At 42.3% G+C, this 25184-nt stretch overlaps 6 protein-coding genes across 6 annotated transcripts; 1 reads left to right on the forward strand and 5 right to left on the reverse strand.

The window, feature by feature from the left end:
- Positions 1-663: 663 nt before the first annotated feature.
- Positions 664-1263, reverse strand: LOC147986769 (uncharacterized). The gene has a single exon (XM_087540146.1). The coding sequence runs from the start codon at positions 1261-1263 to the stop codon at positions 664-666; it is 600 nt and encodes a 199-aa protein (XP_087396272.1).
- Positions 1264-5640: 4377 nt separating this feature from the next.
- On the reverse strand, positions 5641-6534 carry LOC125530510 (hevamine-A-like). Its single transcript, XM_048694895.2, has one exon. It carries the CDS (start codon positions 6532-6534, stop codon positions 5641-5643), a length of 894 nt encoding a protein of 297 aa, XP_048550852.2.
- Positions 6535-15293: 8759 nt separating this feature from the next.
- Positions 15294-16483, forward strand: LOC147986770 (uncharacterized). Its single transcript, XM_087542146.1, has 4 exons — positions 15294-15377; positions 15495-15641; positions 15986-15989; positions 16128-16483. Exons 1-4 carry the CDS (start codon positions 15294-15296, stop codon positions 16481-16483), a joined length of 591 nt encoding a protein of 196 aa, XP_087398272.1.
- Positions 16484-18191: 1708 nt separating this feature from the next.
- LOC147986771 (uncharacterized) lies at positions 18192-18881 on the reverse strand. Its single transcript, XM_087542147.1, has one exon. It carries the CDS (start codon positions 18879-18881, stop codon positions 18192-18194), a length of 690 nt encoding a protein of 229 aa, XP_087398273.1.
- A 686-nt stretch (positions 18882-19567) lies between these two features.
- On the reverse strand, positions 19568-20971 carry LOC147986772 (uncharacterized). Its single transcript, XM_087540147.1, has one exon. The coding sequence runs from the start codon at positions 20969-20971 to the stop codon at positions 19568-19570; it is 1404 nt and encodes a 467-aa protein (XP_087396273.1).
- A 2346-nt stretch (positions 20972-23317) lies between these two features.
- On the reverse strand, positions 23318-23824 carry LOC147986773 (BTB/POZ and MATH domain-containing protein 4-like). The gene has a single exon (XM_087542148.1). The coding sequence runs from the start codon at positions 23822-23824 to the stop codon at positions 23318-23320; it is 507 nt and encodes a 168-aa protein (XP_087398274.1).
- Positions 23825-25184: the final 1360 nt, after the last annotated feature.

Consider the following 25184-nt stretch of genomic DNA (forward strand, 5'->3'; position numbering starts at 1 on the left):
TCCATTGGCAAACACGTGGATTCGCCCACCCTCTATCTGCCGTTTTAGCGGGTGGTGGCAGGGAGGGGAATCCTTGTGCCTCGGCTCCCATAAATACATACTTCATATGTTTTCATCTACTCCTTATATTAGCTTTGACCAAATTTATTGAAAACAATCTAAACTTTCACATTAACAAATATATATGTTATGAAATGATTCTAATAATATTGATTTGCTATTGTGGATGTTAACAACGTTTTGTATAAACTTAGTCAAAGTTTATAAATTTGACTCGAGACAAAGCTAATATGTCAAGTAAATGGAAACAAAATGAGTAGGTTGGATTTTAGTCCTCTTAGAGCAACTCTAGCAGATTCCCGCAAAAATTGACCCGCAAAACGCGTTTGCAGTTTCACGAAGATCGCGTTTGCGGGTCGAAAACATGCGCAGCCGATCAGATACCGTATCTAAACTTGCATAATTTGAGAAGACACTTTCGCGGGAGAAATTGCACAAATATAGTTCATCACATCACATACTACAGAGTTCATACATACTACATGATCAACAAATTAAGCATACATCATCCTACATGCTACGTTAACTAGTAGTAGAGGGGGTCGGATCTGACGGCGGCGAGGTCGAGGCAAAATGGACGACGCTGTGGAGGCCGAGCGACGCTCAATCCTCCTCGCCGGAGCTGCACAGGTCGACGTACTTCGCCGCCTGCTCCGCGCGGATGCGGCGCCACTCCTCAGCCTTCTCGTTGGCGGCGAAGTTGTCGGCGACCGCCTGCCGCCACTCGAGGGCTTCGATCTCCTCGGTGTGGCGCCGGCGCTCCGCCTCCTCACGCACGCTCCGCTCGGCGATGGCGGCAGCAACGGCGTCGAAGTCCGCGACGTAGTCCTCAGGCCCGACGACTCCGCGACGGCCGAGCGGAGCGGGCTCCTCGGGCTCCTCCTTCACCGAGACGAAGGCGAACGACGTCGGCTCCTCCGGCTCCTCCTCGTCGTCCGACCACTCCCTCTTCATGGGGAGAAAGCCCGCGCCGGAGGACGATGAGGATCCGGCGTAGGAAGACCTCACGGAGGAGAAGGACGCGCGCCGGCGGTCGTACTCCTCCATCTCGCGGTGGTTGAAGCTCGCCGGCGGCGACATCCCATGGTTGGTCCACTTCCGGGCGTTGCGCTTCCTCACGCCGTCCGACCGGACGCGCCGCTCGCGCTCCGGGTCCCTCTCACGGCCGGATCTGCTACCGGAGCCTCGTCCGGAGCTCCACATTCGGACACATGGCGGCTGGAGGCGGGGCGGGTGGTCGCCGGCGGCGAGAAATGTGGAGAGGGGAAAGGGGAATCGGGTGGCTCGCGGCGGCGGGGGATAGGGTTTGGACCCACAAAAGGGTCGCGGAACCGCAATTATAGTGCTCGGGGCGTGCGGTTTGCGGGCTGCGGCAAAAAAAATTGCGGGCCGGGCGAGTACGCGGGCTCTGTTCTGGCCGAAAAATTGGGCCGAGCCCGCATACTCGCCGAAATTTTTGCGGGCTGGGCGTTTTGCGGGGTCTGCTAGAGTTGCTCTTAGAGGCGACACTTTATCTTTGAGTCAATTTTTGAGCTCCGGTCCTCCTTAAGTTCGTCCTTTGGGGCAGATTAGACGGAGCTTCGACATAGATTCCCGTCGACTCGTCGAGGCGGCAAAGTTAGGATTCTGGTTGTGCGTACTCTATGACGAGATTTGGCGTCAGGTTCTTTGGGCCGATTCAAGGGTTCAACGGGGACGACTACACCTCCGGAGACTTCCTGGCTATTATTGGTAAGGCCAAGTAGGCTCTGGTATGGAAGCGTCAACAACAGCGCATCAGCAACGACAATAGTCGGTCAATAATCCAGAGCCTTCAATGTAATTTTTTATTATATTTTTATGATGATTTGTGCTTTGGTGAACATTTATGATAGATCTGAGTCACTTTTATAAAATAAAAATAAAAATCCACCCCACACCCCCATCCTTGCGGACGAAGAAATACTATTTGGCGCTATTGTAATTATCTTTAGACGAACGGACATAGACTATACACGGACTCTCTGCCGCGCAATGGCGAAGGTTACATTATGGCGACCCTGCGACATTTGCTAATTGTGGCCTATAGGTATGGGATAGAGACACTCAAGATGTGATATGCGAAGAAAAACCGTGCAAGAGCGTGGATATGATGACCGTCACCGCAACATTGGCATTGGCGTAACAACAACACTGAGGTCGGCTTAAGGATGTGTGTTTTAAATTTATTACATCGTCATAGGAAGTACTACTTAGCATACTAGCGGGTACAAGCACATCATGGCGAGTAGCCCCTTGGTTTTGGAGGAGGTTCTTGAGCGTAAAAAAATCGATAGAAACAAAACAAATGCACCTTGAAACTCAAATGATTTTCTGAGGTGTTTGATATTCTTAAAAAATTATGTTTCTTCTAAAGTAGAAGTCCAATCATTGTACTAGTAGTCATGTACATCTAAATGCACATTTTATACAATTCATTACATCATACAGATATGTAATGACATTTGCAAACAAGATGAGGGAGAAAGTCTTGCTTGCATTAATTGTTGACATTGGACAGAGGCTCGATGGCTTCAGGAGGCAACTATGTCGGCTTCCCTACCTCTGAGAAAATCTATCCACCGATTCCAGGGCGAGCAACCAGATTTCTTTCTTGTATGAGATCATGGTACAATGTTTTTTCTTTTTGCGGAAGAAGCCATCTAGCATAGTGTTGTTTGTGAGCAAGCACCGAAAGGTAGAGATGGTGGATGATGGCTTTGGCGAATTGAGAAATGAGTTTGTCCTTTTGCTGGTGAAAACTTGTGATCTAGCTATAACGTACATGTGACGACGATATTCTTCTTGAAGGTGTTAGCTTGAGGGTGATAAACCACAGACAAACTTTTTATTGGGTTAGACCAAATAGCATCCCTGAATGATCACCTATTTCTTAGTGAAGTTGTTGTCTTCAAGTACAATCCTCTCGGGTATTTTATGTATTACTGTGCTAGTGTGTTTTGGACCTTGGCGTTAAGATTGTGCGAAATGATGGAGAAAATGACTGCCATGAGGCCAATTATGAAGATGATAGACTGAAATTTGGTTTCATTTTTGTAAAAATATTTCTTCATCTTCATGCCTAACCATTTCCAAATTTCCTAGCTAAATAATTCTACTTCCAGGAATATAAACAACAATAACTTAGTTCCTTGTACATATGCACACATTATAAAGAGTGGTCAGTTTTGTGTTGGATGCTTGAGTGTGATGAATAGTTCAATTGTATGGTTCTTAATTTTGTGTCAACCATGTTCGGGTGAATTGCGATTATATTTTTGTGAGCTGTCTACGACACTAGACATATCGTAGACGGTTTTGAGAGTTATGGTACGTGATATGAAGATATCCATATGGTTAAAAAGTCGCCTGTAATATTATGGAGATATCACATACTGTCAACCGTGGACGGCTCGAGGAACCTTTTTTTCCTTCAGGAAGAGTGTATTGTTCTTACAAAACTGTATGCGATGTCACACACATGATAGTGCACCATTGACCATATAAATAAACATAAGAAAAAAAACACCCACTATGTAATTTGCAAGACATCCTATATATGATCGGAGATTGCCTTCTAGTAGAGTTTCCTTCCACGATCTTCTCAAGAGGAAGAATGCCGACTATGCGTTCTATCCTCAGCCTTGAAAATAATGACCCCGCCATCTTGCCAACATTCTTTAGCAATATTTCAACAACCGTAACATTCTCTAGCACTACTTCTCATAGCATTGAATAATAAGATCGTTTTTCTGTAATCCCATTGTTCTCAAAGCTCGACAAAAACCATTGATTCATACCTATATGTGAGACCAACAACCTTCACCAATAAACAAATACATCCCTACCTATATGTGGGACCAACAATCTTCGAAGAAAGATAAATAAGTAAATATACTTTTACTCACATGTGTGAACTAACACAAATAAACAACTACAATAATATTTTTAGTTTCTCTTCTCAACTGAGTTCTTCCAGTTCTATATGACACAACAAGAGAGTGAAAAAATTGTAATCGGTTAGAGCTTGTCCTCCTACCCGGTCCACGACCTTGTCCAATCAACTTACTAATGCATATTCTCATATGTTTCAACTTATGAAATGTTGTGTCTTGTAAAGAACCTACTATGGCATTGCATGTTTTGCTTTTTTTTAATCATGAACCACATGCAAAGGTTATAGGGTATGAACATATTTTAACGACTTCTTAAGGTAGTGACCTATCTCCTTGTATTTTATAGTTTCATAGCAATCCACAGACATCATGCTAGTAGAACATAATATGGTGTTTTTACTATGAGGCTATGCAACAAATGAGCCAAAATGATATGATGCATTTTGGACTCATTAGGGGTAGCAGGGGATTTTGTGAGGTGCACAAGCGAGATGTCGAGACAACGATGAGGATGTATGATGATTCTGGTTGTCTCAGTGCTCGATGGTCATGGTGTCAACACGCCCTTCACCACAACGGATCGTCCAATCACCTCAACGAGAACTAATGCTACTCATGAGGTCTATCAACATATATACTCATTTTTTTATAAATATGATTATACACATGAGACATCAAAACCACGGAAGGCATATCCATGTACAAGTCCTAAACAACTATGGAACCTCCCCTTCCGACATGTGTGGCTTATGGAAACTGGAGCAGATAAGAAAGATTGCGTGGTTGAGTGCACATTCATCAAGATTAAGGAAGTTATGCCTTAATCCTTTGTCGGTAGGAGTTAGGTCTAGGTTCCTCATCTTGGATACCACAGTAGAACACCTACATATAAGGACCCATAGGTAGAAGCAGGAGAACAAGCTATTTTAACACCAGTATAACACCATGATGTAGATGGATGCAGAGAAGCGCTTTGCATCGGCATTGTGGCAAGATATGTAGATCTATTGCAGGAATCTAGATTGTTATAGTTTCACTCATGTTAGCCACCATCATACTTTTGCATTAAGATCATAATGGAAGACAAAGAAAATAAGTAGGATTCTTACCCAACCCAGGTAAAATCGTGCATCCCTGACTTCATCCTCATCCGCATACGCACGCGAGTTTGTTTCCGAGATCCTTGCAGCCTTAGCATTGTTCATTTGAGCATTCTAAGATTTTAACAGCTCTAGATTTGGAGTGTGTTTTGACTTTGGTCGATCCCACCATAGGATGGGGTGAGTAATTTTCTATTATTTATGGGCGTGGGTGGGGATTGGGTTTGTTGTGTTGCCTCTTCAATATTTCTTTGCTTTTTGCAGCTTTGTTCAAAAGAGGCTTTGCATTTGTTCTCTGTGCACCCAACGCCATTTAATATAAATGAAAACCAGCCATGACATGCAAAGCTTTTCATGTTGAACTAATTATCATTAGTCCACATTTCCTCATTTGAAAACGCTAGTAGATAACGGCAGGGAAGATCCAAGTAAGTAAAAATTTATTTATATTACACATGACAATCCAGCACCACATAATAACTTAAAAATCACAAGGGGAAATAAAATAAATCTTCACACAACACAAGAAAGTTCCAATCATATGGATCAGATGAAAGTCGACCCTCTCAAACATCACTCTTCACCGAAGAGCTATAGCCATCCTGGTCATCATAATACTTGGACCACAACATGATCCCACCATACTTCCCCGCACTCTTGATCAATGGGAGAACATCCGACTTTAGGTCATCAGCCGGGATGAACCCGCTCCCAGCAGCCTCAGGTGATGCCGGGAGACCGAGGAAGATCTGCTTTGCAGGAACTGTCAACCACTGCTTCCATGAATCAGCTAGATTGGAAGTGCTTCCTGAAGTATATTGGCAAGGAGCATTGTTGTAGAACTGCACCCACACATAGTCAAAGAGACCGGTGTTGAGGGCGCCTCCCACCCATGCATCAGGGAAAGGGCACTGTGGCGCGGCAGTCAAGTACACTCTCCTGCCGGAGTTGCTATACCCTTTTAGGAACCTTGCAAGATCGTCCCAGTGCAGGGGTGTACCGCCCTCGATATCGAAGTCGATGCCATCGAGGACTGCATCATCGAGAGGCCGCGAAGATGACGTACCTCCTAAGAAGTTGTTCCACAGGTACGTCGCGACATTCTTAGCGTCCTGGGACGAGGAAAGGTAGTAACCGCCTGCTCCGCCACCGATGGAGAGCATGACCTTGACGCCGTTGCTCTGGCATGACTTGACGTCGGAACTTAGACTAGCGCACCCGCCGTTGGTTGGGACGCAGTGGCCTGCCAGGTTGAGGACTGGCGGCTGGCCATTGCCGAAGGAGGAAAGGAAGGCGATGTTGACAAATTTGTAGTTGCCAGTGGCGCAGGTTGCAGCCAGCGTGCCCTCTCCACCATTCTGACCCCAGTAGATGGAAATGCCGCCGGCTTCCGACCCGAAAAACTGCGCCGCGGCTACTGCCACGACCAACAGTTGCAGCAGAGATGACCTAGTAGCCATCTCTGGGGCAATATTTGTTCCTATTGGACTCTTCTCTCCACTGTTGATGTATTCAGATGTAGGAGTATTGCTTTTGTTTTGCTGCGTGTGGTGAGTTTGTGCTGGGATGGTTGGCTTATATACGAGGGCACTCTTCGTGTGAAATCTGGCACCCCCATATTGTGTATGCTTATGCGTGACTTGTTGGGCACATGGATGAACACTTGTGAACGCGCTCTGCTGGCAGCTTCGATTTAACGGCGACGGTGTTCGTGATTTTGTACTACACCATCAACTTGTAAGAGATTATCTTGTACTAGTTGAACAGAAGGACGTGCAAGGCACCTGTATAGAATAAGAAGAGGCGTACAACAGCTCTGTGTTGGCGACGGCAAACTAAGCGATTAAGAACAGAGTAATAATCAGAAAAGCGATTAAGAACAGAATAATAGAAGGCGTACAATATACTCCCTCCGTTTTTAAATATAAAATAAATACTTTTAAAGATTTTTATATAGACTACATACGAACATACGAATATATATAGACATATTTTAGAGTATTTTGCTTCATTTGTAGTCAATATTAGAATATCTAAAAGAAATTATATTTAGAAACGAAGGGAGTAAGAGATAAATCTTGTACCGTTCACGTTCGTCATGTCGTGTTTTCTTAAGGGTATATTTTCGTCTCTTCGTCTTTCTTTAACATAGTATAGAGGCAGACATTCATACATACGCATATGCACTCATTCTTATAAACACACGCACGCTCACCTTATCTTATGAGCATCTCCGAGAGACTGAGCCAATACATCATTTTGAGATTGATAAAGTCGCCACAGACATCTTTGTAGTCGACCATAACGTCTCCTCGCACTAAACGCACATCACCGGTAGGTCTGTAATAAATCTAGAAAAATACGAACTCCGATGTCAAGTCTAGAACTTGAAATCTGATGGGCCGAGAATACCATTATTCTCCTAACCATCCAACCAGATATTAGTTTGCTACTTTCGCCTGTCTGGCGTGCTCGAAGCCTAATGAGTGGTCTCACATGAAGGGTACGGGGGCACGCCTATATCTTGCTTCTTGTAAGTCAAATAATACATATATAATATTAACCATTGTTCTAACACTTTACAGATGTTTGCATGTTTAAAAAATAATATTGATGACATTTTTGAAAATGCTGACCATGCGTTTAAAAATGTTAGCTTTGTATTTAAAACATATTTACCACGTATTAAAAAATTATTCAATGTGCGTTCAATACGTAATTTGCTAAATGTTCAACATGTATCTAAAAAATGTTCAACCTGTATCTAAAAAATGTTCTACTGTTATGCAAAAATGTTCAACACGTGTTTGGTCAGTAGATGCGCATGAACAATGGTTGTCACATCCGAAACTGACATTGAAATTAGATTTCAAAAAGCGCATCAGGGGCAAAGTAGTCATTGTACATATTCATATGCCCCTGTGCCTTGTTCATTCAACACTCGATGTCCATTTATTGAACCCTTAAAGTTGAGAACATGCTCCTCCTCACACATTTCTTTAAGTATCGCCCCCATCATCGTTGTTTCATCCTCATCTTCGTCATCATCGGGCAAAGACAAATCCATGAATCCGACGTGAAAGTACTCATCCTCCTTAGATCTGTGCTCAAGGCCACATCCGAAGCATGGGTGCCTCCGAGGCCCTGTCCCGAGATTGAATCCGGTGTTAGGGCGGCAATGTTGGCAGTATCCTCCGACCGGTCTGACAGCCAGTCCGAGAAAGCAAGTTTTCCACGGATATCCGTGGCGTACTCCAGATTGCCGAACCTGATGATCTGGCCTGGAGGAAGGTTCTCAATTTGGCTGAGGTGGCCCGTCGAGTTGGCGTGCAACACAATGTTGTCGAAGGCAAAAAGTTGGCCGTGGAAAATGATATTCCCACAATCGATGCCGTCGCTGATCTGAAGGCGAGCCATCGAGCCTTTGTGACCACACAACGAGACCTGCATGGGCCACCAATGTCGGTACTAAAATCGGCGGATGTCGGGTAGGGGTCCCAAGCTGGTGATCTTGGCACGATGGTAACGAGAAGAAAGGGGACACGGTATTTACCCAGGTTCGGGCCCTCTCGAAGAGGTAAAACCCTACGTCCCGCTCTTGTTATATTGATCGTGGATGGGGTACAAAGTACATGATGATATACCTCGAGACATATACATGACCTCTAACCTCTCAAAATCTTTCCTGTACAGACTAAACTCCTCGGCTTTATAGGCACCAGGGGTATGTAGGGTTACAAGGATGTCGGCTACAACTAGGGATAACATGTAGATCATTTGAATATGCCTTGAAGTATACACCAAGTCTTCGGAGGATCCCATCTTGAGCACGCCGAGGGCCAGAGCATGTGTGGCCCATTCTTCAGTTGTTGTTGGGTCCTCGGCCGACCCATGAATGACATGCCGACGTGGTGTGCACCCCTAATCCAGGACACCATCACATGGGAATTTGAAAACACACAGAAAAGATAAAACAAAACTAACAAAACCTATAAAAACTAAGGATTATGCAGTGCTCTGGTTAAAATGCCTGAAAACTAGTATTTATGCAAAACAGACATAAACAAGCGTTCGGTCTTTTCCAACTATAAAGGTTGGCGTTGGCGGTCGGTCCACATGTGAGACCAACAATCTTCACCAATAAACAGATGCATCCCTACCTATATGTGGGACTAACAATCTTCGAAGAGATATGAATAAATAAATATACTTTTACTCACATGTGGTTCCTAACACAAATAAATAACTACACTAATATTTTTAGTTTCTCTTCTCAACTGAGTTCTTCCAGTTCTTTTTTTTTTGCGGTTTAAACTTTGTATTACTCAAGTGGTAAGTCCACAGTCTGCATTACAAAGTTCAATGACCTCTGATAAACCAGAGTTAAGCCACACTACTGTTCTACTCTTGGTTCTAGCAAAATTTGCCAAAAAATCACTAACATTATTTTGACTACGATGAACATACTTGAAAATAGTATTACGAAGACTCCTCAGGTGCTTGATTTCCTTTACCAATGATGAGAACAGTGACCTATCAGGCGAATCATTTGTGATCATGTTCAAGGCCTCCCGTGAGTCCATTTCGACCTGAATAGGTAGCTCCGTTCTCTGAATTGCTAGTGAGAGACCCTCCATACATGCACTTAGTTCAGACTCCAATGCATTCCTGCATGAAAAGAGCTCCCTGCATGATGTATATATGATCTGGCCCTTGTTGTCTCGGAGGACCATGCCAGCTCCTGCCTTCCCATCTAAAGACCAAGAACCATCAACGTTGAGCTTTGACCAACCCTCCATAGGCAAAACCCATGCGATGTTGTGAGCAACAGATGGTATCACTTGCGGTTCGGGCAAACAATATGCAACAACCTATTTACCTTTCAGAAGCTCCTCATCTGAATATTTGAGCGGTATCAAGGAGTCCAAATATCCCATCAAAAACCGTTTCGATGCCTCCATCGGAGGTGGTTCTTTGTAATCGAATAGTAATCGAATATCCCATCAAAAACTGTTTCCAGTTCTATATGACATAACAAGAGATGAAAAAATAGTAATCGAATTGAGCTTGTCCTCCTACCCGATCCACGACCTTGTGCAGTCAACTTACTAATGCATATTCTCATATGTTTAAACATTTGAAATATTGTGTCTTGTAAAGAACCTACTATGACCGTTTAAGATTCTCAAATACCTGCAACAAGATCTGGCATTGCATGTTGAGGACTTAGACTAGCGCACCCGCCGTTGGTTGGGACGCAGTGGCCTGCCAGGTTGAGGACTGGCGGCTGGCCATTGCCGAAGGAGGATAGGAAGGCGATGTTGACAAATTTGTAGTTGCCAGTGGCGCAGGTTGCAGCCAGCGTGCCCTCTTCACCATTCTGACCGTAGATGGAAATGCCGCCGGCTTCCGACCCGAGAAACTGCGCCACGACTATTGCCACGACCAACAGTTGCAGCATAGATGATCTACTAGCCATCTCTGGGGCAATATTGTCCCTATTGAACTCTTATCTCCACTGTTGGTGTCTTCAGGTGTAGGAGTATGCCTTTTTGTTTGGTGCTGAGTTTGTGCTTGGACGGTTGGCTTATATACGAGGGGAATCGTCGTGTGAAATCTGCCACCCCATATTGTTTATTCTCATGCGTGGCTTGGTGGGAACATGGATGAACACTTTACACTTGCGAACGCGCTCTGCTGCCAGCTTCGAATTAACGGCGACGGTGTTCGTGATTTTGTACTATTGGACATAATAACGTGCATATAGAATAAGAAAAGGTTTACTCCAGTTGTGTGTTGACGACGGCACATTAAAAATACTAGAGAATACCCTGCGCGTTGCCGCGGGAACCGATTACACTATATTTTAGTGATTTAATTGTATGAAACTTTCATAGTTAAATTAAAGCTAAAAATAAATATTATATATTGTATTTGATTATTGTGTAGTTAGATTTTTTTAATATAAGTGGCATAACGTAATGAAAAAAAAATCATGCATTTTGAGTGGACCTTTGATAAGGTGGCATGTGTGATGTGGTGAAAGGTATGCATGAGATCAATTAATAATGAAAAACTTTTCCTCATGTATGTAGTGGTGGACCTTTGATGAGGTGGCATGCGTGCATGTTAAGATAAATAGAATAATGATGATCAACTTCTTATGTATATAGGATAATAATACTCCTTCCGTGCCTAATTAGTTGACTCAATATTTGTTTGAATATAGATGTATGATACATCCGTATCTAACAAATTTAAAACAACTAAGTTGGGCGGAGATAATAAAATAATACTAAAAAGGAGAATAAGAGATAATCTTGTACTGTTCGTCCTGTCGTGTTATTTTGGGTACTTTCGTGTCGTCCATCGTGTGCTCGAAGTCACACATAAAGAAAACAGCCGCGTATATCTCGCTTCTAGCGACACAAAAAGTTGGCTCGGTTTAGGCGAGGAGGCAGTGGGACGGTCCAGTAGCGCACTCTTCTTTCGTTCCGTTTGCTTTTTTGTACGTTAGCTTCTAATGTATACATTAAAAATGTAACACCTTTTGATGAATAGTTAACATTTTTATGAAAATTGAAAAATTTCTCTATAAATTAACAGTAAAAAGTGTTTTTTCGGGAATTTTAAAGTGTTTTCAAAAAATATGAACATATTTTTTGAAATATTTTAAAACTATTTTTATGTGTTAAAGCTTTGGGCATTTTTGTTTGGTAATTTTACAGATAGTTGGTTGTTTTGATGGGAAGTTTTTTTTTATTATCTGAGCTTTGCCCAAACAAATTAGTTAACGTACACAGATGGACCCACGAACTCATCTTCCTACCCCTGCTCTAGTACTACTTGTGTTCTACTAAAAAATAGTACTCCCTTGTGCGCCGTCGTGAGGACACTTCCTTATTTTTTTTTTCATTCTCCAATACTCCCTTGTGCGCTACCGTGAGGGCACTTCCTTATTTTTTTCATTCTCCAATGGAAAAAGTCCAAAACAAACCTTCAATTTGTAGGCGAAAGCTAAATCAAACCCCAAACTCTCAATCCCTGAAATCAGCACACCAAACTCTCTAATCCCGGTCTATTTTAAACCTTACAGAACATGGCCGGGATTTAGTGAATTGGGCCGGCCCAGTAGCGCAATTGCTCGCGCGCGCACTAATCTGGTTTTTTCTTAGTTTCTTCCTTTTGCGTTTTCATTTCTTTTTTCATTTTTACACATGTCTAATTTTTCTCAGTACCCAATGTACATTTTTAACGCACACATTAATTATTTTTGGATAAACTTTTGATATTTTCAAATATATTATGTACATTTATAAATTACATGTTTTCAAAACTTTTGAATACATGGTAATATTTTTTCAACTACATGCTTTACATTTTATTAATGATGATAAACATTTTATAAAACTACACAGCACTCTTTTACGTGGTTCAACATTTTTAAATATGCATACACTTTTTTCAAGGACATGCCACACATATTCTGTTAAGGTTTTGACACATTTTTTTACATCACGCAAACATTTTTTTACATTGTAAACACATTCTTTTAAAAATGTCACAAACACATTTTTTGGAACTCGTGATCATTCTTTAAATGTTACATTTTCAATGTATAAAACATTTTTTTGAATCAAACAAATATTATTATACAATGTATAAACATTTGGATTGGCCCGTACATTTTTTAAAACTTGTGATATTTTTTAGATGCCACAAAATATTTTCAGGTTTCAGAAAATGTTTATGTATCAAAATGTGTCCGCACTTTAATATTTTGTTCAGGTTGCAGAAAAAAATTATGTTTCAAAAAGCATTTGCACTTTAAAAATTTGTTCAGGTTTCAAAAAATGTTTACAGAGGTGTTCGCTTTTTCAAAGTTGTTGGTTTTTTAAAAGTATTCGAAATTTTCAAAAAGTTCTCACACTTTATAAAATGTTCAAAGATTTCATAAATAAATACGTTTTCAATAATCTTTACAATGTTCGGCGCTTTGGTTTCTGATTAAATATTTCGGGCCTCTGCTACGTCAGTCATAGTCGTCTGGTGTAGTGGCTACCAGGTCCCAAGTTCGAGTCCACAACATGTTCTTTTGTTTTGGAATTATTACGTCCCCCATTAAGAAAAAGAAAGAAAGAATTTTTTACGTCGCGTGTTAAGGAAAAAAAAACTCGCTTCATGTCTGGTGGGCTGGCCCAGTCGAGTCCACTGCCAACAATCCGATACATTTTTTAAATACATTATTTATGAAAGAATTTACGAAATTCCAAAAACAGTATTAAAAATGTGACACAAATTTGAAAATACGAAATATTTTTCATAGGATGTGAAAAACTGTTTGAATTCTGAACATTTTTTGATAAATGTGGTTTTTTTAAATCGTGAACAGTTTTTTAAAATGCTAATAGAGTTGATTTTGTGCGAAACACGAAATTCCAAACAGTTTTTAAAAACACAAAACGAATTGAATTTCTGCGAAAAATAGAAAACAGAAACATTTTTAACTTTTGAACAATTTTAGAAATATGCGAACATTTTTTAAACCTCGCGAATTCTTGTTGTGTTATAGTGGGCTGGCCCAAATTCTAGTCCGTGAGAGTAGCTGGAATCCCGGCCGGGATTGTATTCTTCCCAGCGTGCCAAACAGGTCTAGGTTCCAAAATAGACCGGGATTACAAGTTCAGAGTGCCAATTTCCGGAATTCAAGGCTTTCGTCTACAACTTCAAGGTTTATTTTGGACTTTTTCCTTCTCCAAACTCCCTTGTACGCCACCGCCGCCCTCTCTCCCGCTCCCTCTTTTCTCTTCTCTCTGTGATCCCCCATCTGGTCCGTACGAGCACCAGCTAGCCCGCCCCGTTTTCCTTTTGTGTGCCTCCTCGTGTGTGCACGCTGCAGGTTGATATTACAGAAAACTTGCGATTGTATTTAAATCGGCAATAATTCATTCAATGAAGCGAGGTGGTACCATTTCAGAGTACCTTGATTAGTGGTGCGTAGATTCTACACAAAATTTACCATGGGCACAGGCGCAATCAGGCCCGTATGAGCGATGGAAGAAGCTAGGTGATAACCCAAAATCTGGAGTGCGGGTTAATTACTTAAAAGCACAGGGTTTTTTTGTGCAAAAACACTGCGATGATGAACCCGACAGAAGCAATCTGTGCTTTATTAGTAGGTAAAGATTGGTTTTGTACTTATTTTCCTTTTGCTTAGAATTTTAAAATATACTGAATCTATATATTTCATAAATTAATTTGGTTAATATTTTTAAAAGTTCACCTCACCTTATAAAAGTATTCATGATGTAAAATATTTATTCGCACAATTTAAAGTTTTCTCATATCATTCAGAAAAATGTCCATGACATTCAAAATATGTTACATGTTTATACTTTTTCTCATGTCATTATTTTAGAATTTTCATTAAAATTTTAAATTTTATCTATTTTGGAAAAATGTGCGTACCATTTCAACCAATCGTTAATGAATTTTAAAAATATTCATGTGTTTAAAATACATTTTCATATTTTTAAAAGAAATCTCACAATTTTATAAAAATGTGCATAATACAAAAATATTTGTTGATGCCATTTTAATAACATGTTCTTACACATAACAAATGTTTGGACGGTTTCCAAAATAATATTCATGCCATTTTAGAAAAATGTTGAACATGCATTTAAAAATGTTAGCTTTGTATTAAAAACATATTCACTATGTAATTAAATATTGTTCAGTGTGCATTTCACAAATGTTCAACACATATTTTGGCGAAATGTGTATCTCAATAGGGTCAACCATTATGCAAAAATGTTCAACGTTTATTCAATAAGTTGATGCGCATGAACAAGAGTAAATTGCAGAAAACCACCAGTTTGAGGGCTAGGTTAGCAGAAATCACTACGTTACAGTTTCTTGGCAAAAAACACCAACTCTCCCGTAAACAATTTGCAAATACCACTGATCGGCGGATCGGACACCGATAAGTGGATTTATGACAAGTGGGGCCTGGTTTTTGCCGACGTGGCGCTGTCAGCTGGTCCGACAGCCGTTAGACGCCGTCAGAGGGCGCTCTCGCACGTGAACTTAAGTGATTCACTCATCTGTCTCTCACTCTCACTCTCACTTTGCTCTCGCACGCTCTCGCTCTCGCTCTGTTCTTGCTCGCCGCCGCCGGCCGCTCCGCTCCGCGTCGCACCGCCGCCGCCGCATCATCATGGTGTCCTGGAGTGAAAGCGACGACAGCAGCGAGCACACTAGGCAGTACATCAGCTCTGATTCTGACGACGGCAGAATGCAGGTATGCATTTGGGGATATTTTCTAGGGTTAGGGTTTGTTATATGATTTGGGGATATTTTTCTCAAAGGAGCTTGTGTGTTAGCTGATGAAATGTTATGCATTTCTTTGCACTCCCAGGTCCTTGCTTCAACTGAGGACTCCGATTTCGAGGGCCCTGAAGATGAAATGCAGGTTTTGTGCCATGGTCACGGGAAGTTAGCAGAGAGGCGCATTGCTTTTGAAGGAATTCTAACTGGGAGGAGGTTTCTTTGTTGCGCTGAGAAGGTATATGCTTCTAAGTGAGAGCACAATCATTGTTAGGATTTGGCCATTGTTTATTTATTGTTAAGTTGGGAGACTGTTGAGGCAGTCATTGTTTACTCTTAGGAGAGTGTTGAGTCAGTCATTGTTTACTCTGAGGAGAGTGTTTAGGCAGTCATTTTTTACTCTGGCAACAATGTTAATTAGATTAAAGTACAGTGGATGCATGGGTTAGTTTATTCCTAACAGCAGCACATCATTGTATAATTGAGAGCAGAACATCAGTGCTTTCTTCTTGAAATATAATATCTTTAGCTTTGGTTGTGATGAAAGGTTTTAATATGGTTTTGAATACTACCTTATTTCAGGAAGGTAGAGACTGTGGACTAGTTAAATGGATTGATCCTGCTTGGCCCAATACCCTTGAGAATGCATTGCACAAGTTATGGTTGATGTATGAAGACAACAAGAGATAGAGGGCTGAGGACACTCTGATGAATTCTTTTGAAGTTCATAACCTGACACAAGAGAAGAAAAAGTTGCAGGCCAGCTATGAGAAGCTGGTTGAAGATGTCAATGCACTTGTGAATGCCCACCAACGTAGGGTAGAGATAGAAAAGACAAATGCTGATACCAAGAAGTTGGAGGAGAAGTATGAGATGGTGAAGAACCTGGCAGCTGCTCAGGCCAGTGTCATTAGGAACATGAAGCTCAAGCTAGCTGAAGAGAGGAAGTACTTACAAATCCAAATTGATGAGTTGCAGAAGAGTGTTGAAGAGAGCAATGTGAAGCTGCATGAGAGCAATGTGAAGCTGCAGGAGAGCAATTTGAAGCTGCAGGGGATCAAGGCCATCCTAAATGAATGATCACCTGGCTGTGGAAGAGGGCACTATCATTTGGCATTTGCTTACCTTTTGTAGGGTGTGGTTGGCTGTGCTGTAATGAGATTATGGTTTTAATTTCCTGAACTATGGATCTGTAATGTACTAATCTAGTACTATGATTATCTATGGATTTGAATTAATGCTAAATGTGATGGTATTTAGAGTATTTGGATGAAATATGATCTTTTTAGAATTTATGTATTTGAGCCATCAAATAGGGTTTGTAGCCATCTTTGGGGGTTTTGTCGACATCTAGCCTTCACTAGGGTTTTTAGGCATCTTTGATGATTTTGTCGAGTTTAGCCATCAAATAGGGTTTTTAGGTATCTTTGGGGGTTTTGTCGACATCTAGCCTTCAACTAGGGTTTTTAGGCATCTTTGATGATTTTGTCGACGTCTAGCCATCACCTAGGGTATTTTGGCATCTTCGATGGTTTTGTCGACATCTAGCCTTCACTAGGGTTTTTAGGCATTTTCGATGGTTTTGTCGACGTCTAGCCATCACCTAGGGTATTTTTGCATCTTCGATGGTTTTGTCGACATCTAGCCTTCACTAGGGTTTTTAGGCATCTTTGATGGTTTTGTCGACGTCTAGCCATCAAATAGTGTTTTTAGGCATCTTTGGGGGTTTTGTCGACATCTAGCCTTCACCTAGGGTATTTTGGCATCTTCGATGGTTTTGTCGACATCTAGCCTTCACTAGGGTTTTTAGGCATCTTCAATGGTTTTGTCGACGTCTAGCCATCACCTAGGGTATTTTGGCATCTTCGATGGTTTTGTCGACATCTAGCCTTCACTAGGGTTTTTAGGCATCTTCGATGGTTTTTTGGCATCTTTGATGGCTTTGTCGACATCTAGCCTCATCATCACAAAATGTATGATAAACTCATCATCACAAAATACCAGAAAAGATGTATGATAAACTCATCATCATCACAAAATGTATGATAAACTCATCATCATCACAAAATGTATGATAAACTCATCATCACAAAATACCATCGAAGCATTATAGTATCACAACTTAACTTAAACATCTCAACTACATGACCATCATCACAACCAAACTGATCAAATTGACAGTATTTTGACACAACCAAATTGACCATCATCACAAGAGTTTTCACACACCTAAAATGCATCATTCCCATGGAGCACCTGAAGCAGTCAAGTAATCTCTAATTTTCTGGGTGGGCTTCCTGATTCTTTGGGAAACACCAGTTGGCCTTGGAGGCAAGAAAGATGCCCTTGCTCCCTTTGTAGCAGCTGAAGATCTAGTTACTGTTGTTTTACCCTTTGCAGCAGATGATGAACTACCAGCAGCTGTCCTCAGTGGTGGTGCAGCAGAAGTGGCCCTCTTCTTTGGTGGTCCAGGTGCTGTTGCAGAAGCAGAAGATGCCCTCTTCTTTGGTGGTCCAGGTGTTGTTGCAGAAGCAGAAGAGGCCCTCTTCTTTGCTGGTCCAGGTGCCGTAGAAGAAGAAGAAGATGCCCTCTATGCTGGTGATGGTGCAGTAGTAGCAGCACCAGCAGCAGAAGAGGCCCTCCTTGCTGGTGATGGTGCAGTAGCAGCAGCACCAGCAGCAGAAGAGGCCCTCCTTGCTGGTGATGGTGCAGTAGCAGCAGCACCAGCAGCAGAAGAGGCCCTGCTTGCTGGTGTGGCTGCATCAAGTTCATAGGAGCTGCTGCTTGGCTACAAAAAGATCAAATAGTGTAAGAACAGGAAGATGAATTCAAAGCAGCAACAAATAGTCAATATTAGGACATTGGTTACCTCATGCATATTCTTTCTCATTGCCAGTGATGGATTCAAAGCAACATTACAGTTGGTGTATCTATGGCCAACCTTTTTGCAATTAGAGCAGGTAATTGAGGCCATTCTTGAGGTGTCTTTGGGAGCTGGCTTCTCATATTGGCCCTTTCTCCTCTTAGTCTGTGCCCTTCCCTTGTGTTCTTTGAAAACTGGAGCCTCAATGTCCATACTGTCTGTCCTTGGCCACATATCAGGTCCAGGTACATGATATATAATGGGACTGTAAGCTGCCAGGTACATCTTTTTTTTGAAGAAATCACGAACAAAGTCCTCTGGCTGAAGCTTAGCCTTGTGTATGGCAGAAATAGCATGATTGCAAGGAACTGCTGTCATATCCCACTTCTTGCACCCACAAGTCCTATGTTGTAGGTTCACATCATAAGTTCTCTCCCCACTAGTGACTTGGTAAAGATTGGGCCCAGCCATCAAAGCATGACAGTTCCTTGCAAACTTCTTTGCTTCCTCTAATTTCTCAGCATATGTTGGACAAATTTCCCATCTTACAGTCTCAGTCTTTGTTCTATTTGCATCGAACTTGACCATTAACTTTGTCCTAATTCCATCCACCATGGTCCTAATTGGTTTAGCCCTGACATCTAGAACCCACTTGTTGAAAACCTCACTTATATTGTTAACAACTAAGTCTGTTTTGCAGTTCATATCCATTGCATGTCTGGCCCAAGTGTGTTTAGGTATTTTGCTTAGCCATTCCCAAGCAGCCTCACTCTCATTCTTTAATGCAGCCATTGCAGTTTTAAAACCATGTTCAGTATATGAATAACTAGCTGCATCCATGTATTGCTTTAATTCAGGCCCTCTAAACCCGGCATTTTGAAAGTTCTGGTAGATATGTCTAAGACAAAACCTTTGGGGACAATTGGGAAACACTCTGGTAATGGCTTTTAAAAGGCCCTGTGTGTACAATAAGTAAATACAAGAAAGTAAATACAAGAGAGTAAATAAAGAAAGTAAATAAATAAAGTAATTACAACTGATTACCTTCTGCCTATCTGAAATTATTGTGTAGTTCCCAAACTTCCCAGATTCTCCACCTAATGCTTGTCTCAACTGATATAAAAACCAGGTCCAGGAGTTAGTGTCCTCCTTATCAACAATTCCAAAAGCAATGGAAAAAATATTATTGTTCCCATCTCTTCCAGTTGCAGCTAGAATTTGTTGACCAATAGTGAGCTTGATGAAACAACCATCCAGACCTACAACAAATAAATGAAATCACAATTGATTAGCACATGAAATCAAACATTAGTAGCACTTAGCACAAATATTATTGACTTACCTATGAATGCTCTGCAGCCATTGAGAAACCCTTCTTTGCATCTATTCAAGCATATGAACAGTGCATGAAACTTAGGGTTAGTGCTTGGATGCTCCTTCAGATATCTTGTTGTCACAATGCATCTTGAACCTGGATTTGTATCCAACACAGCCTGTAAATAATCCCTAATCCTGGTGTACTGGGCTTTCTGGTCTCCTAACACAACAGCCTTTGCTGCCCTCTTTGCCCTGTATGCCATGTGTGTTGATATGTCCACACCATACTTGCTCTTTGCAGTATTAATAATACTTGTGATTATTGTGCATGGGTCATTTCTGATAGCCTCCTCACAGAATTTTGAAACCCACTTAGCAGTGACTTTAGTGTTCTCTGACATAGAAGGGCATGTGTGTACTAAATACACCTTCCTAATTGTAAATGACTTCTCATTTGCAATCTGAGAAGCTGCTATATAGAAGGGACATTGCTCATCTATGCATTGTGCTATCACCCTATCACTGCAGTTTCTATGGTAGACAAAGTTCCTGTTTTGAGCAATGTGCAGGGTTTGAAGTGCAGTTCTAAACTGATACACATTTAAGAAGCAAAGATGCTTCACAAATTGCTCCTCTGGATGAGCTCTGTGCTCATCAAACCATAACCTCTTCTTCATCTTCTTTGCTCTGCTTTTTCTACCATTGGGCAACACATATGCCAATGCCTCAGCACCATCATCATCTTCCACACCAAGGTCTTGTGGTTTCTTGTCCTCATCATATGATGGAATCCAGTCCTCCTCAAACATGTGTTCTATACTCCCATGTGAATTGCTTGTTGGGCCTTTTCTTTGTCTCTTGGCCCTTCTCTTGTTTGGTACATCTTGCCCTAGCTCATCCTCTTGTTCCTCTTCCTCCAATTCCTCCTCCTCTTCCTCCTCTACATCCTCTTCTTCACCTTGTGGCACATACAGCTCATCATCCACCTCTGAGTCACACATTTCCTCAACATCTGTGTCCCATTCAAAATGAAGTTCTGGGTCATTCCTCTGTCTTCTCATCTCCTCAAGCCTAGCTAAGATATCACCATATTCTACTAGATCATCATCATCACTATCCTCTTCATTGTCCATCACTGCTGCTTTCCTGTTCAAACAAGTCTCCTTCACTCTTTCCTTCTTGTTCAAACAAGTCTCCTTCACTCTTTCCTTCTTGTTCTTCCTAAATATTTCAATTTCATTTCTCCTTTTCTCCTCCATTTCTTGCTCTATTAACAGTTGCTCCTTTGAATTGTCAGTCACATGGTATTCTTCCACTACTGCATCACCTAAAGCAGGTTCCAGGTTCACATTTATTCTGCTCTGCTGTGTGTCAAACTGCAAGGGCATTGGCTCTTGTTCTCCTCCTGCATCACAACTCTCAGCTTCTACATGCACATTTTCAGCATTGAACAACACTCCTTCATCATCAATCTGATACAATTTGGGCTCTCCAATTTGTTCTATTGGGCTCTGCATCTCAATGACATTAACACTGGTATTTATATTGGGAACTTTCTCTGCACTGGCCCTAACTATTGTCACATTCAATGTCTTGTTATTCTGCTCTGCTATGTGGTCTAAAATTTCCTCTAACTTATCATCATCATCTATTTCTTCCATTCCTTCAATCCCTAGCCCAGGGTCCCTCACATAATACATATAATCTCTAAAACCATACCCTTCTGTCTCCATTAGTGCTACCAAATTGTAATATGTGATGTCTGACATCATCATACTCCTTTCAATATTATCTCTATCATGAAAATGCATCCTCAATTCCCAAACCTCATCTTCAAGACTGCAAATAATAATACAATAGTGCACTATAAGTACTTAAGGGAAACTGAAGCAAGCTAGTGCAGACCAGAGCAGAACATCATTTGAGTGCAACAATTCATATCCTTTTATTTACAGAAACCCTAGTTGTAAGCATCTAATTAAGGAACTATATCATTCTAATTACAGAACTATAACACACACAAACCCTAGAACTACATTAACCCTAACCCTAGCAACAGAAGGGGAATGTGATTGGGGAGGGGAATGGGACTGGGATCTCACTAGACGCCGCCGAAAGCTGAAGCAATGTGCTGGCTTCCAACTGGATTTGCCTTCACCGCCGCGGCGAAAGATCTGTCTGCCCTGAATTCCACCGAGTACTGCGGGTCCTCCTCCTCCTCTTCTTCTGCCATCGCCTTCGTAGGGTTTGAGCTCCCGCACATCTCGCCAGTGGACGGCTGGGCGCCGCTGCCAGCATCGCTCGACTTCGCGGACTCATGGCTGCGACGGGGGGCGGGGACGGTGCACCGCACGACCGGGAACAGGGGAGAAGAAGGGGGAAACGGGGGAAGAAGACGGGGGAAACGAGGGATAAGAGGAAACAGAACGAACGGCGCCGTCTAACAGCGTCTAACGGCTGTCGGACCAGCTGACAGCGCCACGTCGGCAAAAACTGGGCCCCACCTGTCATAAATCCACATATCGGTGTCCGATCCGCCGATCAGTGGTATTTGCAAATTGTTTACGGGAGAGTTGGTATTTTTTGCCAAGAAACTGTAACGTAGTGATTTCTGCTAACCTAGCCCTCAAACTGGTGGTTTTCTGCAATTTACTCCATGAACAATGGCTGCCGCATATGAAACCGACATCGAAAATAGCTTTTGAATATCGCATCAAGGGCAAAGTAGTCGTCATACAGATTCATATGCCCCAATGCCCCATTCCAATTCAACACTCGATGCCCCTTTATTGAAGCCTTGGAGTTGAGAACATGCCCCTCCCCATGCTTCGTTTCTTTAAGAATCGCCCTCATCATTATTGTCTCATCCTCATCTTCGTCATCATCAAACAAAGACAAATCAATGAGCTCGGCGTAGAAGTACTGCTTGTCCAAATCCATCATATTTGTTTCAAAAGTAAGCAATGAGAAGTTAAAAAAATTGCACTAGGCATTTGTCTGAATACTTGTTGGGCGCGGTATTTGCCATGGACGGCGTCAGCAAGGGTTGGAGGGTACCTGGGCGGCAACCAGATCCGAGGGAGTACATTGTCGGTGTCCGACAAGGCTTGGGCGGCGCCCAGGGGCTACGACAGTGGCGACGGACTCCGGGAGCATGAGATGAGATAGAGAGCGGCAAGAGGAGAGCATGCTGTGAAATTGCACGGGCTCCAAGTGGGGTTTTGGGTGGATATGAAGTTGCAGAGTCCGACATAGACGTCCGGATTCCCCAGAGCTCCCCTCGTATTAGAGTTGGCTTGTGCAATTGCGGACGTTCGGACCAGCCTGTGCCAATTTGGTGATCCGCGTTGGATGGCTAAAACTGTACAAGCGGCCTGGTCCGGGGAGTTGAGGCACCTTGAAGATTAGTATTGGAGATGCCCTAAACATCGGGTCTCTTCCACGAGGCATTACCAGGAGCAACGGTGGAGCCCAGATTTGAGATTTTTTTGAGGGGGGGAGGGGAGGGGGTGGGTCCGGGGGTGGCAAGACACAACAAGCAAAAAAAAAAAAATCTTGCATTGCAAACATGATAATTATTTCAGACCGGAATAGACTGCTTGGAATAAAAATACGGATTACACCTTTTATGAAAGTATGAAAACTTTTTCAGATTTAAAACAGTACTGGGCTAAACACACATAAACTCAATCGGTACAAGTTTCATATAGTATGTAAAAGCAGTTACTACAGCATCAGTCTTGATTTGGCAACATCTCACGCACGACGGGGGTTGCGATGACGGTCAAATCACACCTGATGGTGAAGCAGTCTCCTCGCAGCTTGGACTTCTTTATAATCATCATATTGCCCCAGCCAGTACCCGTCGTCTCAAAGGTCCGGGTGATGATCGGAGCGTTGGAATCTCTGTGTACTTTGCCATCTTGCTTCAGCAAACTTAAGGTGAACTTTACCGTCACACCCGCCTTTGCCGCTTCTTCCCCGACGAGATGCAAGAAGGCTGCCACATAGCCAGGCGCCCGGCTGTCGCCGTCAGGGTAGAAATCGATCCACCAGTCGTAGCCCCCGACTCTGAACGTGCTCGACGTGACGTACTTGTCGGCGCCCATGCCGTCGAGCAGCGAGTAGTTCTTCACCACGAACTTGTGCACCGCGGTGGTGGCCTCCGTCGTGCATACGGACGCGGTCATGCTTACCGGCGGCTGCGGGTGCGTCGCCCAGCAAGAGTTGATGTTTCCCATGGCGAACTCAACTAACGCAGGCGACGAATCAAAGGCAAACGGGTGAGCCTGGCTCGATCTATCTGTTGGCTTGAGGGGAACCTGGCCGTATTTGTAAGCTGAGGAAAGCGAAGGAGTATACGACGAGGATTCCAAACTGAAAACTTGAGAGTTCGGACTTTACTTCAGAGATTGGAACGCAAAAAAAAAGGACTTTACTTCAGAGCCGTACACCACGATCTAAGCTGCGGCACCTTTTAGTTGGTTCGAGTACGTGCGTGCAGAGCTCCTTATTTCCATCGATCGCGTAAGCTAGCGACGATGCATCCATCCTAGCATAAACCGACGATTTGACAGACTAGGATGGCCGCGTCGGCTAAAGCCCTTCACCGGCCGCCGTCGCCGCCCCTACACCCGTCGGACCTTGTCTTTCAGCATTACCATTATCTCCGCCCAGGCGACGCAGGCGATGATGATTCCGACGAGGCGACGAACTGTCCTTGCCTCCACCTCCACGACCGTCGATCCTGAACGAGTTTTTCTCTTTGAGTCTTCCCGAACGAGCTGATGCCCAGTAGAAGGGGGCGCGTCTATTCCTCGCCTTCAGCGATTCCAGAGGCAGCTGCACATGTGGCCGGCCCAGGTTCCCTGGAGGGCACATTCTCATTTTTTTTTACGTTTTACGTTTTCTCCTTTCTTTTTTTCTTTTATTTTTGTACATTTGTTTATACTTTAAAATATTCTAAATATATATTACCAAAAAATATTAAAAAACATTTGAAAAATGTTGAACCAGTATTTGAAAAATGTTGAACAAGTATTTGCAAAATGTTGAGCACATATTTGAAAAAAATGTTGATCATGTATATAAAAATGTTTAACAAATATTTGAAAAAAATTGACAAGTATTTGAAAAACTGTTGATCATGTACACAAAAATGTTGAAAAAGTATTTGTAAAAATATTGAACAAGTATTTGAAAAAATGTTGAACTAATATTTTAAGGAAAAACCAAAAAATAAAAAATGGAGAAGAAAAAACAAAATAAAGAAAAAAATTGAAAAGGAAAAAAGAAACTAAACAAAAGGTGGACAAGAAAAAATAAAATGTAAAAAACAAAGACAAAACAAAAACAAAGAACAGAAGAAAAAAAATTGTGACAACAAATGGAAAACCGGCTTCACACGTCACAACTACGGAACGCGTAGCAGCACTAGCTATCCCCAAGGAGACTAGGGATCGAGTCCCGCTTCCCGCAGTTCTCAACATCACACAATAAGATACCTGAATCTTTTGTCGTCTAAAAAATGATACCTGAAGAAGGTCTTGTTTTTTAACCTGAAGCTTTGATCAATGAATTAATTCGCTTGGATCTCACGGT

The sequence above is a fragment of the Triticum urartu genome, chromosome 2A (genome assembly GCF_056163025.1).
Source record: "Triticum urartu cultivar PI428250 chromosome 2A, HENAU_Tu73, whole genome shotgun sequence".
Lineage (NCBI taxonomy): Eukaryota > Viridiplantae > Streptophyta > Magnoliopsida > Poales > Poaceae > Triticum > Triticum urartu.

Bases quoted from the DNA above. Each gene is read 5' to 3' on its own strand.
- LOC147986770 (XM_087542146.1), top strand. From the start codon at position 15,294: ATGGTGTCCTGGAGTGAAAGCGACGACAGCAGCGAGCACACTAGGCAG. The intron at 15,378-15,494 runs GTATGCATTTGG...TTGCACTCCCAG, and splicing joins CTGACGACGGCAGAATGCAG to GTCCTTGCTTCAACTGAGGA.
- LOC147986771 (XM_087542147.1), bottom strand. From the start codon at position 18,881: ATGGTGGATGGAATTAGGACAAAGTTAATGGTCAAGTTCGATGCAAAT.
- LOC125530510 (XM_048694895.2), bottom strand. From the start codon at position 6,534: ATGGCTACTAGGTCATCTCTGCTGCAACTGTTGGTCGTGGCAGTAGCC.
- LOC147986769 (XM_087540146.1), bottom strand. From the start codon at position 1,263: ATGTGGAGCTCCGGACGAGGCTCCGGTAGCAGATCCGGCCGTGAGAGG.
- LOC147986772 (XM_087540147.1), bottom strand. From the start codon at position 20,971: ATGCCCTTGCAGTTTGACACACAGCAGAGCAGAATAAATGTGAACCTG.
- LOC147986773 (XM_087542148.1), bottom strand. From the start codon at position 23,824: ATGGGAAACATCAACTCTTGCTGGGCGACGCACCCGCAGCCGCCGGTA.